Below are 17,348 nucleotides of genomic sequence, written 5' to 3' on the forward strand. Positions count from 1 at the left end.
TTATGGGAAGTTAATAATGGAGAACGGAGTATTTGATTGCCTGATAGTAAGGGGGATTCTGTGAGAGGTGATTGACATGGAGTATCCATATTGCTGTCAGAGGATATTCCTCTTTTTTGGCCATGGAAAGGAGGGAGCAGCATAAGGTATGGTAACTGCTCAGCGTGAGTTTGTGCATCTGTTGATAGGTTATTCGTTAGGGGTTGGCAAAGTTCCGCAAAAGAGGAGTAGTAGCTAGGGATTGCGGTAATGGAGTGGGGAAGTATATCATTCTGTAATTGAGAGGAAGTGGGGGTTGTACAGGATTCGGCCGTGTGTCCACTCTGTTTACATAGGAGACACCAGTCTATCGGTAGAAATAAATATACGGTATTGAATGTTTTCATGAATAATTAAGAGTGAGGTTTCTATACTGAAATTGTAGTTATCAGGAATAACATTAATAATTCTGCGGAAAGTCATAACATGGGCATATTCATCCCCATGAGCACTACATTTTACAAATGAAATGCGAGAACCTATTTACAGTTTGATGTCGTTGAGCGCATTTTCAGAACAGAATGGGGGATGGTAGGGAATACATTCGAAATTAGAATACATTTAGCTGTCGAAATGAGTCTTCGATGGAATTTATTGGAATTGATATATATGTTTTGGTTCTTTCTAACGAGTTCGTCTATAATTGCGGTTGAAGATAAGTATATACAGATACATGAAATTCTTGATGCAAATGTAATATTTTTCGGGTTGGGTTTTGGTTGTTTATAGTAGTCATTTTTGTGGGTAGTCCTGGATGCCAAGACTACAATGTTAAAAGTGTAGGAGGGGTCAAGAGTCTTGAGGACCATGCGAATTAAGTTGTTTTTACTACGGCACTGGAGAGTTCCCGATTTCTACTGGTGATATGGTGTGGAACTTTAACTCACATATTAATTTTTAATCGCCACAGTTATTTACTTATTATTAAAGAAAATGCATGCTAACCTGTTTATTAGAAAAAAATAACATAAATGCGGCGATATGCCAAAACAAATTTAAACTAATATTATTGATATTTCAATACCAATGCACTCAGTTCTATACGCGGGCATTGATGGATTAGTTTGCTAACAAAGATGAAACTAGTACTGGCCAAACATTGAGATTTCGCCATATGAGTTAATCGTTGTTTTAAATAAGTATAGTGTATTTGGGCTTATTTCCTAGTGTTTTGTAATTGAAAATTTTTTATTATTATTAATACATTGGAATCTGACTGTTAATAAGACATACATTCTCATTTTGATTCATCCAATAGAGCAGTGACTCTTGTAAAACACTAGACTATTTAATGAATATCCATGGCAATAGAAATAAGCTTTTCATTATGCTTTTATTTTCCTTCTCATTTGAAAATCACCACAAAGTAACGGGAAAGTTTAAAAACGAATGAGAATGTCAGCCCCGGATCTAGGGGGCCTGCCCCGGGCTAATTCAGAGGGCGGCAAATTCGTACTTTATGCACAGAAAATATTTTTCGTGGAGCGCGCAGATGTAGGTTAACAATCGCGCGTGTTTGCGGAATTCACAGCGCGCGCACGTGACGCCCGGTGCAGTGGATAAGTGAAATTGATTGATCTCCGTGACCGTATTTTGTTTCAAATATTCAACTTGCGTTTACTATTTACTGTTCAGTTCTTGTCAATCAAGAAAGCATAGAGTAAATTCTGTCTGTATTATTAGTGCGGCATGAATCTGAATCAGTCACAACTCATCAACACACAACTTACTAGGTAAGTATTTTATATATCTTGTGTTGTTTAAAAAACCATATTTATTTTTTTAATCCAATGTAATACATGCAATCACTCACGCCTTTCGTGCTGTGGTTTTTTTATTACATGATGGCTGAGATAAACATATATAACAAATATTAATATCCGCCTTCGATCATTATATCTCTATATCTTAGTCAGTTATTGCCGGATTAAGAAAAAAATCAAGGGATTTACTAATTTTGATCTATATTTTAATTCCATTACGTTAAATATAGTATTGTCAACAACATGGAACCTTATCCACCCGCTGAATATTCACTAGTTTCTTACTCATTGTTTCGTGGTATTAAGATGATCATTAAAAAAGTGGGTTTTGTGTATATAACGTAGTGCTTTGACTGTCTTGTGTGAGCAACGTGAAATTATTTTTAATTTTCAAAGACATTTATATGCAATTAAGTTCTCCCCTCCCAGTAATGTTCCAAAGTTGATTAAGGATAACAGTTTTTTCTTTTTTTTTACAGGTTGAAATTATAAGCGCACCAAAAAAAACTATCTGAAGCAGAATATAGGAAAAAAGCTAAATTTAAAGTCTTACAAGGAAAACTATTTATGGAAAAGATGAAAAATTGGCTTAGCGGAGGAGGTGGCCCATCAGTATCTGCCACAACTCCTGAAAAAAATATTGAGTCAGAAGATATTTCTTGCATTTTGCTCGACCAAGTGGATCAAGATGACCGACCAGCAACGATCTTTGTTTAACAGTCAGGCTGTATTAGTAGCAGAAAATCATCCATCAGAAAACATTGTATTTTGATCAACTGAATGCGCTGGCAGACATTTAACGTCTTCTATATGGTACAAAACGTTGACTAATCACGAAGACTTCAAAGAATTGGCTTTTATATTCTAAAATATAAAAATTGCAATTTTTGTGTGTGCTGCAGGATTTACCAGAAATCGTTCTCTGGCACAATATCCGCGTTGTGTTCTACAGGGTTTATAAAGTGGAAAAAAACTTATGAGAGATTAAGCGAACATGAGGCATCTCAAATACGGTCCTGCATCTAATGTGAGAAGTATACAGTTAAATCGTGGGAGTGATAAAACAAAATTGAGAATAAAGTAATAATCTATAATTACCATAAAGCTCAGAAATATCTTGTGTAAGTGCAAATTATCATATATATTAACAAATATCGCTAAAAACCAATAAAAATAGAATTCCAAACTGATAAAAATACAGACCTGGACTAAATACAAATAGAATAGCAAAATTAAACCACAATCATGTAGCTATACAAGTTTTACCTGCCCGCGTTAGGGGCTGAATTGAGTTGGTGCCTAGCGAAACTGAACGGGACGTGAAACTTGTTAGGGTGCGTTAAGCCAAATAAAAGAAAATGAATGATAAAAATGAAAAGGACGATATGGAAACGATAAAAGGAATGTTCTTACAGATAAAAGGTAGTCTCAAGAGCATGGAAGAAAAAATAAACAGAAATGCATATATTATAGATGAATTAAAATAAGAAAATCAAAGGCTTAATCAAATAATAGCCGAACAAGAGGAAAGACTGGAAAATGTAGAAATATAAATGAGGCGCAATAATGTTACCTAAGTTGAAATTACTCAAAGAACAAGGACACACCGCAAGGCTCAAATATAACAAACTCATTGTAAATAACAAAATATATGGAGGAAAAGTCGACAAAAAATGACGACAAGAAACGTGCAGCACGCAATCTTTACCCAGAAAATGGAAAGGGGAATAAAGAGAAGAAGTAAAAAAACTAGTAATTAAAGAAAAGAACATCGATATATGGAATCAGTATTTCAAAAAATTATTAACGGAAGAAGACAGCGAATACGAAGAAGATGATATAAGTGACAATGGTACCATATTAGAGAATGAAGAAAAGCCGACGGAAGCAGAATGTAATGACATAATAAACAAATTGAAACACAATAAAACAAGAGGACCAGACGAAATAGTGAATAAACTAATAAAATATGGAGGAGATAAACTAAGGTACAACATATTCAAGAATATGGGAAACAAAAGCAATGCCAAGAGAGTGGTCTAATGGATTGATTATACCAATACTGAAGGGAGGAAATCCCAGCTTATATAGTGATTATAGAGGTATTAGTTTGCTTAATACCGTATACAAAATACTTACAACATTAATAAATGATAGACTGAAAAAGGTAGTGGAACCATAAATAGGTGAATATCAAAAAGGTTTTAGGCAAGGAAATATCTACAGTAGATGCCATACATACTATAAAGCAAGTGGTCGAAAAAAGCTATGTGCACAACATTAATATGCAAATGCTATTCATTGACTTCAAAAAAGCATTCGACAGTCTGACAATGAGGACGATTATAAAGGACATAGAAAAACTGCAAGTACCCCAAAAGTTGATACGATTGGTGAAAATGACTATGCTAAATTCTAGGGCAAGGGTAATAACAAAAAACGGACCAGCTGAGGAATTTGAAATAAATGCTGGGGTAAGACAGGGTGACGGACTCTCAGCGGTATTGTTTAACATTACAGTTGTAGTCTTAATAGAGAATGTAATATCAATGGAAGTATCATTAATAAATCAATACGAGTAATAGCATATGGTGATAATTTGACACTAATAGCAAGAGACCGAAAAAGTCTAGAGAACACAGACAAAATTGTAAAAGAGGCAGGAAAAAGAGGATTGAAAATAAATCAGAAACCTTTAAATACTTAGGAACAATGATAAGCAACCAAAATGGCACAGAAAACGAGACAAAATAAAGAATTCGTGCAGGATATGGGGCATGTAAGTACAAATCTGTAATGTAGAGCAATCAAATTGAGAGTCTACAAGACTGCGATAAGACCAGACATACGTCGCTGAAACAATGAGGCTAACAAATATAGACAAAGAACAACTAAGGATATATGAGAGGAGAATAATTAGGAAAATTCATGGACTAGTAAAAGTTGGAAATAATGACAATAGAAGACTAATGAACTATGAAATTAAGAATATATTAGAAATTGAGGATATAGTAAATACAATTACAGCAAAAAGAATACAATGGTATTGGAGACCAAGCGAGGAAAGATTGCCAGGTAGACCAAAAAATAGATAGGAAGATCAGATTGTGCAAGATATGGAAAATCTGGGAGTACGTGACTGGAAAAAACAGATGCAGGACAGAGAAAAATGTAGAACAATAGTCGAAGCTGCAAAAATATGTGATAAACTGTAATTAAATAGGGTAAAATACCACCCACAAAAATACAGGGTCAAAAGAGATCAATTTGGAGCGGCTTCAATTCTCAATAGAATGTATAAGTAAGTAGGAAACTCGAGTATAATAAATTATGCCAGGGTAGTGGTAATTCAAACAGAAAGAAAAATGGAGACATCCTGCGTATTTTTATGGATGCTGTATTGTATCTATTAACAAACTGTCTTTCTTTTCGTAGGTCCCGCGAAACTCCTAGCGACCTCATCACACAATGTCCTCAACCTTGTGAAGGAAACTTCTTGAATTTAATTTTTTTATTCGCCAAACACAATTCAACATTCAGAATAACATTTTGAATGACATTAAAAAAGCCAAATACTACACGATAATGTTCGACTGCACTCCAGATGTGTCCCATACAGAACAAATGAGTCAGGTAATTTGAAATGTAAAAAAAACTGGCAATGTGTTTGAAAGTTTTATTGATTTCATGGACGTTGCTGGAGAGACAGGAGAGTACATTTGTCAACAGGTTATAGAAAAATTGACAGTTGATGGTTTAAATATTGGACAGTGTCGTGGCCAATCTTATGATAATGAGCCCAATAGGAGTACAAGCCAGGATTGCAAAAAATGAACTGGTCGATTCGTACCGTAACATTCTTTGAATCTTGTAGGGTGTCCATTCTGCCTGATCATGCCAGGAATCTATAAACCTATTTAGACTAATTCTAAAAATATGTTGCTTTTTTGTCGGCTCCACTACTCGGTGGGATATTATGAAAAAAAAAGCTAGCAGACAAGATGGTCAGCTAAATATGTCGCTGTGAATGCCCTGTTGAATAATTTACCAGAAGTAGTGGAAGCCTTAGAAGTTAAGCAAAATTCCCATGCTCGGGAAGCTAAGTACGAGGGTGGTAATCTCTCAATTGCAATACTGAATTTTGAATTTATTCCGAATTTGACGATTTGGGCAAATATTCTCTGCGAAATCAATCGAGTCAATATCTAATTTCAAAAGAAAGATATAATCTTTGCGCGTCCGATCGCTTTAATGGATGGCCTGTTCAAGACTTTTCAAAAAATGAGAGAACATTCAATTGAATATAAAAAATTGGCGTTGAGCCTATTCCGCCAAATAAGCGAATTTCAAAACAAACACAATTTGATGAGATGTGTGATGACGAATCACGAACATATCAACGTTTTCAATTGTTTTTTAAAGAAATCATGATGATATTAGATCGAATCATATCAGAAATAAAAACGTGCTAAAACCTTGAATATTCCAACTGAAGAACTGCAAAAGCAAGGAGTGAGCAGATCTGGCTCGAAAATACGAGCGAGATTTAAACACCGCTGAATTCTCCCAAAAAGTCGACGTTTTTAAAGAGCAAACTCCACTTTTCGGTGACATAAAAAAGGCTAATAGCTTCTAACTTTTGCAACAGATTTATACGCATGATTTACAGAATGCCTTTCCTAATATTGGTATTGCTCTGCGAATTTACTGCACGCTTCCTACTACATCCGCAAGCTGTGAACGCAGTTTTAGCAAATTAAAACTTATTAAAAATTATTTGCGATCCTCTATGAGCCAGAAACGCAATATTAGCGATACAAAATCGCATGGAAAATGAAATTAATTATAACAAGGTCATATATTTGTTCGCAGAACAAAAAGCTCGGAAAGTAAAATTGTAATTTCAATGTGCAATACAATAAATAGATGATTTTGATTTTTATATTTTATTTCAGACCTTATCCTGTGCTTTCATACATGGAGAGAATTTTTTAATGAAAATCATTCTGTAATATTGAGTAATCATGAGCCCTTTCAAATTTTTGTTAGAAAATGTTATTTTTTATTTCAATTTTTAATATGTGTAATGGAAATATATGTTCTACCCATACATGTATGAATATTTAAAAAAAAAGGCAGAAATAATAGCGCTAGGCCGATCGTTGTGGCATTCTTTTTGGGAGGCCTACATCTAACGGTGCGCGTTAAATGGTTGACATGATAAAGATAAAAATATGTATTTTGAAAATAACATAGAAAATCAAGAGAATATTAATAAAAAAAAGAAAGATAAGTTACTACTAATTGAATTTCTTGAATGTGCATAGATAATAGGCTAGAGTTTATTGGTGTATAATGTGGTAACTTCTCTTAATGCCATTTGTTTGATACAATATGAAACCGATTTTGAATAGAACATCAAAAACCGAAATAAAAAATAGTCTGAATAACTTATATAAAGATATACAGGAACATATTTTATTGAAGAAGCTGATTTCATCAGAGAGCACAATATTTTCAATTGCTCTTATTATCAAGCATACAAACATCATTTAAAAGGAATAGAACCAATCAATTTCAATAATTAAGTAGTAACTATGTCAAGTTATATCAGTCGACTGGAAAATAAAAATAAGAGGATTTTTACAAACAATGGATGTTAAAAAATTAATAAATAAAAATCTTACATTTTCAACAATTGTTCAGAACTAAATTGTTAATTTTATTAGACAAAAATGAACAAAATCGATCAATAACCAATATTTGTACATTACCCAGATTAAAACTACATATATTCATCAACTTATAGAATTTATATTTGCACATTATTTTATCTAATTATAGACTTCTTGAAATCAGTACACAGTACTATGTTTTCACCTTTGTCACTTATTTTTGATATCGACTAAATACCACTTGTTGATTCATAAAAAAATTACTATGTAAAATCTGGAACAAGACTAGTTCTATATTTAGGCTTCCTTTTTTAACAAGCAAGTGAACGTTAGAAAATCGATCCATTGGTGTTATAATATCAATGACTAACATACAATAGGCTACGAGAATGCAATCACGTATTTGTTTAAAACTGTTCAAAAATATTAGGATCATAATCCAACCTATTGCAATTGCCACCAACTACCCTTATTCTAATTTAACAAACTTTGAAATAAATTTTAAAAGCTTTCAACATGCAAAATTTGTTAAAAATAAAGCTTATATTCATTAAAATGAACACATTGTTGCACCAGTATTGTACTTGATCTAGATTCATTTTGTTAAATATCCAAGTCATCGTCGGGGTCTTCCTCATCCCAGTCGTCTACATCGTCAAATTTGTAGAATATATTTCCCGATTGTTGGTTCTCTTCAGATTCGTGTCTGTAACATATTTAGAAATTTAGTAAAATCGCCTAAAACAAATTTTTATTTCAATGATTACTTTGGTAAATACGGCAAAACTAGTTCATCTCTGGATTTTTTATCTGCATCACTAAGTCCAATTTTAAATGTAGATAGTTTTTCAGGATTAATTTCTGAAGATACAGATTTTTCCAGAATTTGTTTTGCATCAAGTTTTTCAATTTTCTTTGTTATCAGTTTTTCTCCTTCAAACCAAAATTCCTCGGTCTAAAAAAAAGGTAATTTCTCTACATTAGGTAGACAAATAAATGAAGTAAACGGCTGTACCGCAGAAATTGCTCTACCTTTTGGTAAAAATTGTTACTGTGAGAGTGATTTCACTTGTTTAGCACTTTATCCTCCAAATCTCAAGTAAAATTGTGAGGGTAAAAGTACATTGAAATACTGATTTTACGTGCTGAAAACTAAGTATCTGCAGTTCTTACTTCGATCGTCGTATGGATTTTTTAATCATAATCATTATTTTTTTCAAAAAACTTCATAACAATACGCAAAGTACAACACAATTATATGTGAGGACACACATTATTTTGAAAATTAATGAGAAAATAATTATAGAAATTAAAATATTGGATCCGACAAATATTTATTTCGAATATGAAGTTATATTGTTAGAAGTAAAATATAAATGTGATTTGGAAGCTATAACTTGTTTGCTACTGATTGGAAACGGCGAAATGTCTATTTTGTATGTTGATTGTAATTTGATTTTTTTTTGTCTTCTACTAATAAATGAGCTGTTCATTTGTTAGCTGCTTACTTTTAATTTCTTCAAATATACCAATAGCTGAAAGAGAATTTATATCAATGTTGCCATATATCAAAACTTGAATAGCAATCCTTGTATAGTGTTTATGTTGAAAAATCTTCAAGTAATCGAATTGTAAATCGGATAATCTATTGATACGAATGTTATGTGGTTTTGCTTTAAATCTTAGAACGAATGAATACAAGAGAAAATCTTTATATTCTATATACAAAATAGCAAAGTATTGAAATTTTCTGGGCTATACGTAAATATCGAGGTTTGAGCGAATTATGTCATTTCCACCCATAAGAACAATTAATATAATAAAAAATAACATGTTTTCTGCTGTAATATAGTAACTGTAATACTGTTGTACCGAACAAACATTGTCGGGATAGTTAATTTGTAGTTTGACTCAGTAAATATAATTTTAAAAAAAGAACTTCTCCCTTATCAATTACTTATTAGGCGCAGTCAGTAGGATTGTTCAGGTTGCGTATTGAATGTCCGATATTCGTTTTAACGATTTACCGAGACAATCGAAGTTCAGACAATCTTTTAGAAGAAATTCAAACTGTTTTTAGTAAATTTAGGGTTGGTTCTCTTTGTATTAGTTCAAACTCTAAACATAAATCAAAAAAGGCAAATATTCCTAAATTACATACCGAAGACAGTAATAATCAATTATTAAAATCAGAAAAGGCACGGGAATAATTCAAATGGGAATACATTAACTGTATTCCAGATTTTGATAGCAACCCAAATAGTAGAACCACTCTTTAGAAGCGCGCGCTATTTCAAAGTATTTCTTTTCTCTTCTACTTAAAAATTTTAAGTTTTAGGTGTATTACGTTTTTAACTTTATTACATGTAATTAGCTTTTTACGCCTCTTTAAAACGTTTCCTCAATTTTAAATTTCAATTATAGTATGCATTAAAAAAAATTCGCCCTTTTTGGTCAAAGTTGACCTATTTTTTAAAAAACGACCCCACCTAACTGTCCGCCAATTCGGATTTGGATTCTGCACTCTGAGACGAACAAACGGTGCAAGTGGCGGACATATTCTCGACCGAGTTCTTGACGAGGAGCTCCACCCCTGAATTTCAATTTACCCCGTTTATAAAAAAAATTACTCCACCTAGCTGTCCGCTCTTTTGGATTTTGATTCTATAAATTTAATTGAACAACCTGTGCAAGTTGCGGACATATTCTCGATGACGAGCATCAGCCAAAAATTTTACATATTCACCCCTGACCGCCACCCCTTTGTCCCCTACGGAGCTGTCCGCCCGTGAAGATTTTGCTTAGTTACGTCATGAACTACTTATTTCCAAATTTTGTTGCACTATCTCGATCACGAGCGTTACAAAAAAAAGCCGCGACTTTCACCCCTTATAACTACCCTCGTCCCCCCCCTCAGCTGTCTACCCCGAAAGTCATGTACACGACTAATCCAACATATCCTCGTATAGTTTGTCCATATTCCCGATCCCGAGAAAAATCCGACTCCAGCTTTTGGACTACAAGATAGCCCCGGTCTTCTACCAGTTAAACTCGACAGCGCAAAACTAATTCAATATCATCATCGATTTTGTACTACTATGATCTTAACCTTTAAACATCCAATTTCAAAATTGTCTAAAACTCTAAAATCAATCGATTTAATTAAAACCAATAAACTAAAAATAGCAGAGCTCTCGAATAATTTAAATACAGTTAATTTTATATGAAATCATATAGAAAATAAATTAAGCGAATTATTAGCTCATCATCTGAGAACAAAATGTGGATTAGTCAATGGGCCTAGTTCAATTTTTAAAGTTATCAACGGAAATTTAGATGCTAACGATGGCAAACGTATTGAAGAACTTCAACAAAATAAAAATTCCTTATCACAAACGATCAAAATACAAAATAATTTAGCTATTTCTTTAATTGACGATTTTAATTCAACTATTCTACAAATAAACAAAAACGAAAAACTGTTGGAAAACAAAATTAATACCATAAAATCATTTATTCGAAATTATTATAACAATAGTAATATTTTCATTAAGACGTACTCAATCAGGTACGAAATTTTAAATTTGATATTACAAGATGTACAAAATTCTATATCTTTTGCAAAAGTGGGTATTGTGCGCCTAAGTATAATCAAAACGAAAGATTTATTAAGACTCGTAGAAATATTATTCGAAAACCTTGAAGAAATTCAAAAGTTAATAATAAAAACCTTAAAGCTACTTCTAACTGTCATCAAGTGCCAATATTCGCCAACCAACCAATATTTAAGAGACTAGAATCATCTAACCAGATCCAGAATAATTAAGAACCATCTAAATTTAGAGACAGCTACTGTTGACAATATTTGTGTTCAGCTGTTTGAGAACATTTTTTTATATTATCTGCAGACATATATAGACATCCTGTTAACACAATAAATATCCAATAATATATTTTATTTTACTGTATTCAGCAATCTTGTCTCATTTTTATTTGTTAAACAATTCTAGAAAAAGATTCAATGTTCAAATCACCAACTGTTAAGAATCACTAAGTTTTAAATAAAATCTTTTTAAAAAAGTAATTTTTTACTTTCGAAATTCAACTGGCGCTGCGAACATGATACTGTCGGTAGTTAAGTACACCTTCTGTGTTGTAAATAGCTACATTTTCTATCAAGAAATTTGACAGTATTCGAGAATAGTTCCTTCAGAGAATTCGAAACAAGGAAATGTATCTTTCTGTAAGTCTTTTCTTTTAATTTTAATTTATCGGATAGCAATTATTCTTAAATTGTAGATCATATTTTTTTTTTTTCATAATATAAGATTAATTTGGAATACAATTTGCATATGAACTTTCATTACATATAAAACGAAATATATTTATCATATGTCAAGAAATCGTGATCTCCTTTATCTGTAGAACTATCAATTCAAATATTCAAAATTCAAATATTATTACCGAGATTTCTAGTTATCAGGTCCAGATAGAGATATAATTATAAACAAATCTTTCGACAATTGGCCCGAATTAAAAATAGCTCTTATCACTCATTTTGGTGATCCCAGGTCCGAAGAAATATTAGCACATGATTTAGATGCTTCTATTCAAAAACATTCTCAATCATTTTCCGAATTTCACGACAAAATATCACAAAAATCACAAATTCTCAAAGAACATCTATCTATAAATTCTAATAACAGGGAAGTTAGAGCTTCTAAAGAAATTATGTATACTGGTCAAGCCCTTATGGTATTTAAAACAGGTCTCTTGAATCCCTACAGAGACCACCTTCTTCATATATCAATATCATCTCGTGAATAAGCCCTACACAAATGTAAAAGTTATATAATGAAAGATCTCAAATTGAATTTGCTAACTTTCGTAGATCTCAAAGAAATCATCTTTGTTTACTCAATCTCCGAGAAACCAGCCTTCATTGAATAATTAGTCCTCATGACCACAAATATCCCAAAATTCTCATATTAGACAATTTAATAGATATAATGATAATCAAAGATCTAAGTATCAAAATAATCGCCAGAGACCAAATAATCGTTCAAATTATAGACAAACGCAACCCACTGGTAAACAAAATTTTAATCGTTCCTCTCAACCTTCCATGAGTAATTATAAACCAACCCTGATGAGTATATTTGCCACAAATATTTACAGACCTCAACTAAATTCTTTCGTACAAACAGTAATGCAATTTTTGAAGAATTATTCAATATTGAAGAAATCAACGCTTATCACTCACATCTTATACGAATTTTCAACACGAACAATTCGAAAAAACTCAAAAATGTCAATTACAGAATATATGGGGATCGATATTAAAAATATTAATTCCGCCCCAAAACTTCCATTTATTTACTCTTCGAATTTAGACTTGAAAATACTGATTGATCCCGGTGCAAGCAATTCAACTATAAATCCAGAGCCTAGACTATTTTCAGATTCAATTTATAAATCCAATTTTTTGGGAAATCCATTAAAACAACTAACTTTGGTAATTTTAATTGTAAGTACCCTTTTTTAACAGAATTTGGCATTAGATAGATGTTCCATATGTTTATCGTACCTTGGCATGCATTAATAGGTAGTCAAGATTTCGAGAAATTAAGAGCACTTATTAATTATGAAAATCATTCCTTAAACGGTATCACAGAAGCTGTCAAACATATATAATCTTTTTATTACTTTCCAAAAAATCGAGAAAACACATTAGTAATTGTGAACTTTGTCTCACTTCAAAATATGATGGAAATTCTCGAAAAATTCCATTTTCCGTTCCGTTATTTCTAAAAGACCATTCGAAAATATTCACTTTGACGTATTCTCTATAGAAAATAAACAATTTTTAACAATAATTGATTTATTTTCCAGATATCTCCAAGCTTGTGAAATTAATGATTCAAATTCTGTCACTACGTATACTCAATAAATTACGACATTATTTTTCTCACCATAATTACCCTTCACAAATGACTTGCGACAATGCAAGAGAATTCATTAGCGAAACGTTTAAATTTAAAGCCGAAGCTACGAGGTCGTACCTTCAACAAACTGGGAAGGAGTCATATAGAGATGATGACATAATTATAAGATAATATTATTGTAAGTGCTGACAGGACAGTTCCCACATTATTTCCGTTCAGGTGTTTGAGAACATTTTTTATATTATCAGCCGACATGTGTAAACATCTGTGTGAAGATATGGGAAGCCTTCATGATTATCTACTTCTCCACACAGAAGGGATATGGCCATCACGCGGAATTGCACTCTATCGATTATATGAATCATGTTTAGAAATCCTAGTTTTACTTTTAGACCATAATACCAAATTAGCAGAGATGATTAATGACGAAAACTGGCAATATATACTTGTTTATTATGCAGATATTTCATAAGTATGTATTTGTATTATTTATAAATTATGAATTGAATTATGTTTGTATTAATATTTTTCTTCTGAACATTGAAATGTTATACAACGAATGTTGCTTTTGTTTGCAATATAATCCCTCCACTTAATTGCCTTGTGTGTTGAAGGATATGAGTATATCCAACAGCACATATATGAATATAGTGTGGGAATTCAGACAATGAAAACGCAGTTAGTTTAAATTTGTTTCCATTCATCATTAAATATGAGACTTGTGATTTGTCGTGGGGTTATTGAAAAAATGGTAATTGCATTGTGGAGCATTCAATTCTGCCTTAAACTCTTATTGTCATATTTGCTGTACCATTGTTGTATAATGGGGTCTTTAAAAATTAAAAATCACTATTGGCCAATTCAGACATCAATTACTTTATTATTTCAAATGGTATATTGTCAATGTCAATTTTTTCATAATACATAGGTTTCCCTCTATATATCCCTAACCATTCTAAATGTATCAAACTCATAATACTAAAAATAGTGTATTTTATCAAGTTTTACTCAATATTCTCAAAACTTCAACTAAGTCTTTTGTAGGATAATTTTTATTTGACGCCAGAAGGATGTTTTCATGGTTAAAAGCATGTCAAATATTTGACACGAATTTCCATGTAGAAATAAAAAATCTGAGCAAATATTTGATTATCATATGTGAATAAATGAACACAGATGCACACATGTATAAATATAAACAAACTAGGTTCTTTGATATTAATTTACCTCTTTAATAACTTTTCCACCAACTTTTTTATATGTATATTGAATTCTTTTTTTTGATGACCCACTTCTGTCTTGCAAGATTAAATTAAGAGTGCTTAAATGCTCAAATGATTGCAGAATTTTGAATTTTTCTTCCAATAAGTCTTGATGCAGCAAAGCTATGATTTGCTGAACACCTGTAAATTAATGGTAAAGTTAGTTAATCTATCTATATATTCCCAAACATAAATTCAGTCTATCGAATATAATCACACGTTGACAGCTACTAATTATATGAATCAATGGATCACCTACTACATAAACATCAAAATCAAATCTGTTTGAACTGTACAAAGTTTATCAAGTCATTATCAATTTTTAATACACAAAAAAGAAGTAACTATCAGTTAAGTTTATAGTTAAACTAAAAGTTATAAAACTGAATTACTAATTTTACTCAAATTGTTTACATCTTTTTTATAATTGATAGATATCTGATTTTTATGTGTATCAACTCCTAATAATTTTTTTCTTAATCTTTGAATTTATCTAATTAAATGAATGTTTGTTGCTGCTCCATTGTTTTTTATGCAGTTTTATTTTTTATAGTATTGATGACTTCTTAATCTATTTTTTAGATATTGAAATGTCTGTCCTTCAAGGAACCTCATAACTTTTTCCATTATTCGGTGTACATTTCAGGCTAATGAAATAATAATAATCTTATATCATCTTGGGAAGAACAGCTTTTATTTCACCAACAAATACAAAGATTATATGATAAAAATAATAATAATAATAATTGAGGATCTCAGAATTTTCTTTCAACAATCTGCCATCAGAAGGGAGAGTTTGGAAGAGTTCATAGGGGAAGCTGAAATACAATGGCAAAAACTTGTCAAACATGTACTAACTGCTGAGCTTAGAAGATTTGGATCATGATCAACCAGAAACATTTGATCACTCCAAACCACTGTATACCTTCATTTTCTGCTAATATATGTGCCACCATAAAAAAACCAAATAGACTTCTTCAGGAAAACAAGCGCAACTTAACTCTTTGCAACTATTAAATGTTTAATAGAACACATTATTGTTACAAAACAGATGTATATGTTTTTCAAATTCCAGTTTCCAATTTCCAAAATTTTCATGTCAACATTTGCCACTATTTAGATAATCATTTTTACTTCAGCCTCTACATAACCCTTTAAAGAAAATATCCTGTCTATCCGTGACGGAGGATATCTCTTTTGAAGGCATTTTAGAAGCTACCACTGCACTGTCCCTTAAGGAAAAAATCTCTGTAGATCATCTACTTGATATTCATTCTATTGCAGACCAGTTTTTTCTGTTACCTAACAAACATTCAATTTTGACAGTTCATGAGAAATAGAGTCAGATTTTTGTAGTGCCAAGCAAATTTGGATATGCTAACAAGGGTATTCAAGCCACTTCATTCAATTTTTTTGGGTAGTTTGTTAATTTTCTATGTTTATAAAATGTTATTTATTGATGTAATGTCCCACATTTCTCTCATCACAGAGTTGGCAGCCCAAATTAGTTTTCATATTTATGATGGAACTAATAGTTCTTGAATAGTCAATGATATATGGTATACTTTGTAGATTGTCTTATATTCCCATCTTAAGTCTAATATATGGATAACAGCTGTCAGTAGAAAAAGAACTTCAACTCAATTATTTCTGGTGAATCTGGAATAATATTGTCAACTTATTTTTATGACAATTGAATCAAAAATTATATTAATATGAATAAATTTAACAAATCAAACATTTTATAATTCTAGCAATTGTAGCTCCTCTGGTAGTAAAGTTTGTTCATATATTTGAGAATTACAAGTGAAATATGTATTTAAATAGAAATGATATGACTTGTTTAATTTATGCTTTAGCTGTAGTTAACATAACATACTTGGATATAGATTATATCGATTCATGTTTATTTTGCTCTTTGGAATAGTATTAAGTTACAAATTAATAAATAAATGGAGAATTTCTACTCCAGCATTTCACAAAACTTGTATAAAAACATGATCAACAAGAAAATATTTAATATATTTATAGGTACTTACCTGCATTGTTTTTAAGTAGGTTCAAAATCCTGTATGTTTCTGCTAGACCGTATTCATATATAGTATGTGCTAGAGAATCAATGAAAATAACATCATCAACTCCTACATCCTTAATCATGTCCTCCAAAAAACACATTTCAGGCAATTGGTCCCATCCTAAATTGTTACTAACAAAATCATGTAGCACTAAATTTTCATTCTCCATCCGGTTTTTAACTCTTACAAACGGTTCTTGAAAAACAAAATAATGTATCCTGTTATTTGGTCGTTCCAAGTGACTTTTTAGGAGAAAATCAAAAATAGGTTTGCCTTTTTCATGTACAGTATCTAAAAATTAAATATAACTAAGAGAAAACAAAATATTAATGGAACCAAACCTTCTATTAAAACAAATTTTGTACAAGGAATGGATGTTAGATAATTACTCAGCATCCCGCTGAAAATTACACAAAAAAAATGAAAACCATAAGTAGTAATCAAAATATTCAAAGCATTATCACGTTTTTCCTCAAGTTAACTTAAAGGTTAAATTCTGTTCAAGCATGACAACGTCAATATTTTGAAAGTAATACCCACAAACACAAAACATATCCTTGTTCTGTGCCCACATATCACCTATATTTAG

The 17,348-nt window shown here is 31.5% G+C and overlaps 1 protein-coding gene across 1 annotated transcript; it reads right to left on the minus strand.

Annotated features, from left to right (window-relative positions):
- Positions 1-7,485: 7,485 nt before the first annotated feature.
- Positions 7,486-17,305, minus strand: LOC130896668 (elongator complex protein 5). Its single transcript, XM_057804918.1, has 5 exons — positions 17,101-17,305; positions 16,724-17,050; positions 14,650-14,825; positions 8,245-8,432; positions 7,486-8,183 (listed from the first exon to the last, which is right to left on the minus strand). Exons 1-5 carry the CDS (start codon positions 17,153-17,155, stop codon positions 8,081-8,083), a joined length of 849 nt encoding a protein of 282 aa, XP_057660901.1. The 5' UTR covers positions 17,156-17,305; the 3' UTR covers positions 7,486-8,080.
- Between the last annotated feature and the right edge of the window lie 43 nt (positions 17,306-17,348).

The sequence above is a fragment of the Diorhabda carinulata genome, chromosome 7, assembly GCF_026250575.1.
Source record: "Diorhabda carinulata isolate Delta chromosome 7, icDioCari1.1, whole genome shotgun sequence".
NCBI classification, from domain to species: Eukaryota; Metazoa; Arthropoda; class Insecta; order Coleoptera; family Chrysomelidae; genus Diorhabda; species Diorhabda carinulata.

Bases quoted from the DNA above. Each gene is read 5' to 3' on its own strand.
- LOC130896668 (XM_057804918.1), bottom strand. From the start codon at position 17,155: ATGCTGAGTAATTATCTAACATCCATTCCTTGTACAAAATTTGTTTTA. The intron at 17,051-17,100 runs GTTTGGTTCCAT...TTTAATTTTTAG, and splicing joins AAAATTTGTTTTAATAGAAG to ATACTGTACATGAAAAAGGC. The intron at 8,184-8,244 runs GTAATCATTGAA...AATATGTTACAG, and splicing joins GTTTTGCCGTATTTACCAAA to ACACGAATCTGAAGAGAACC.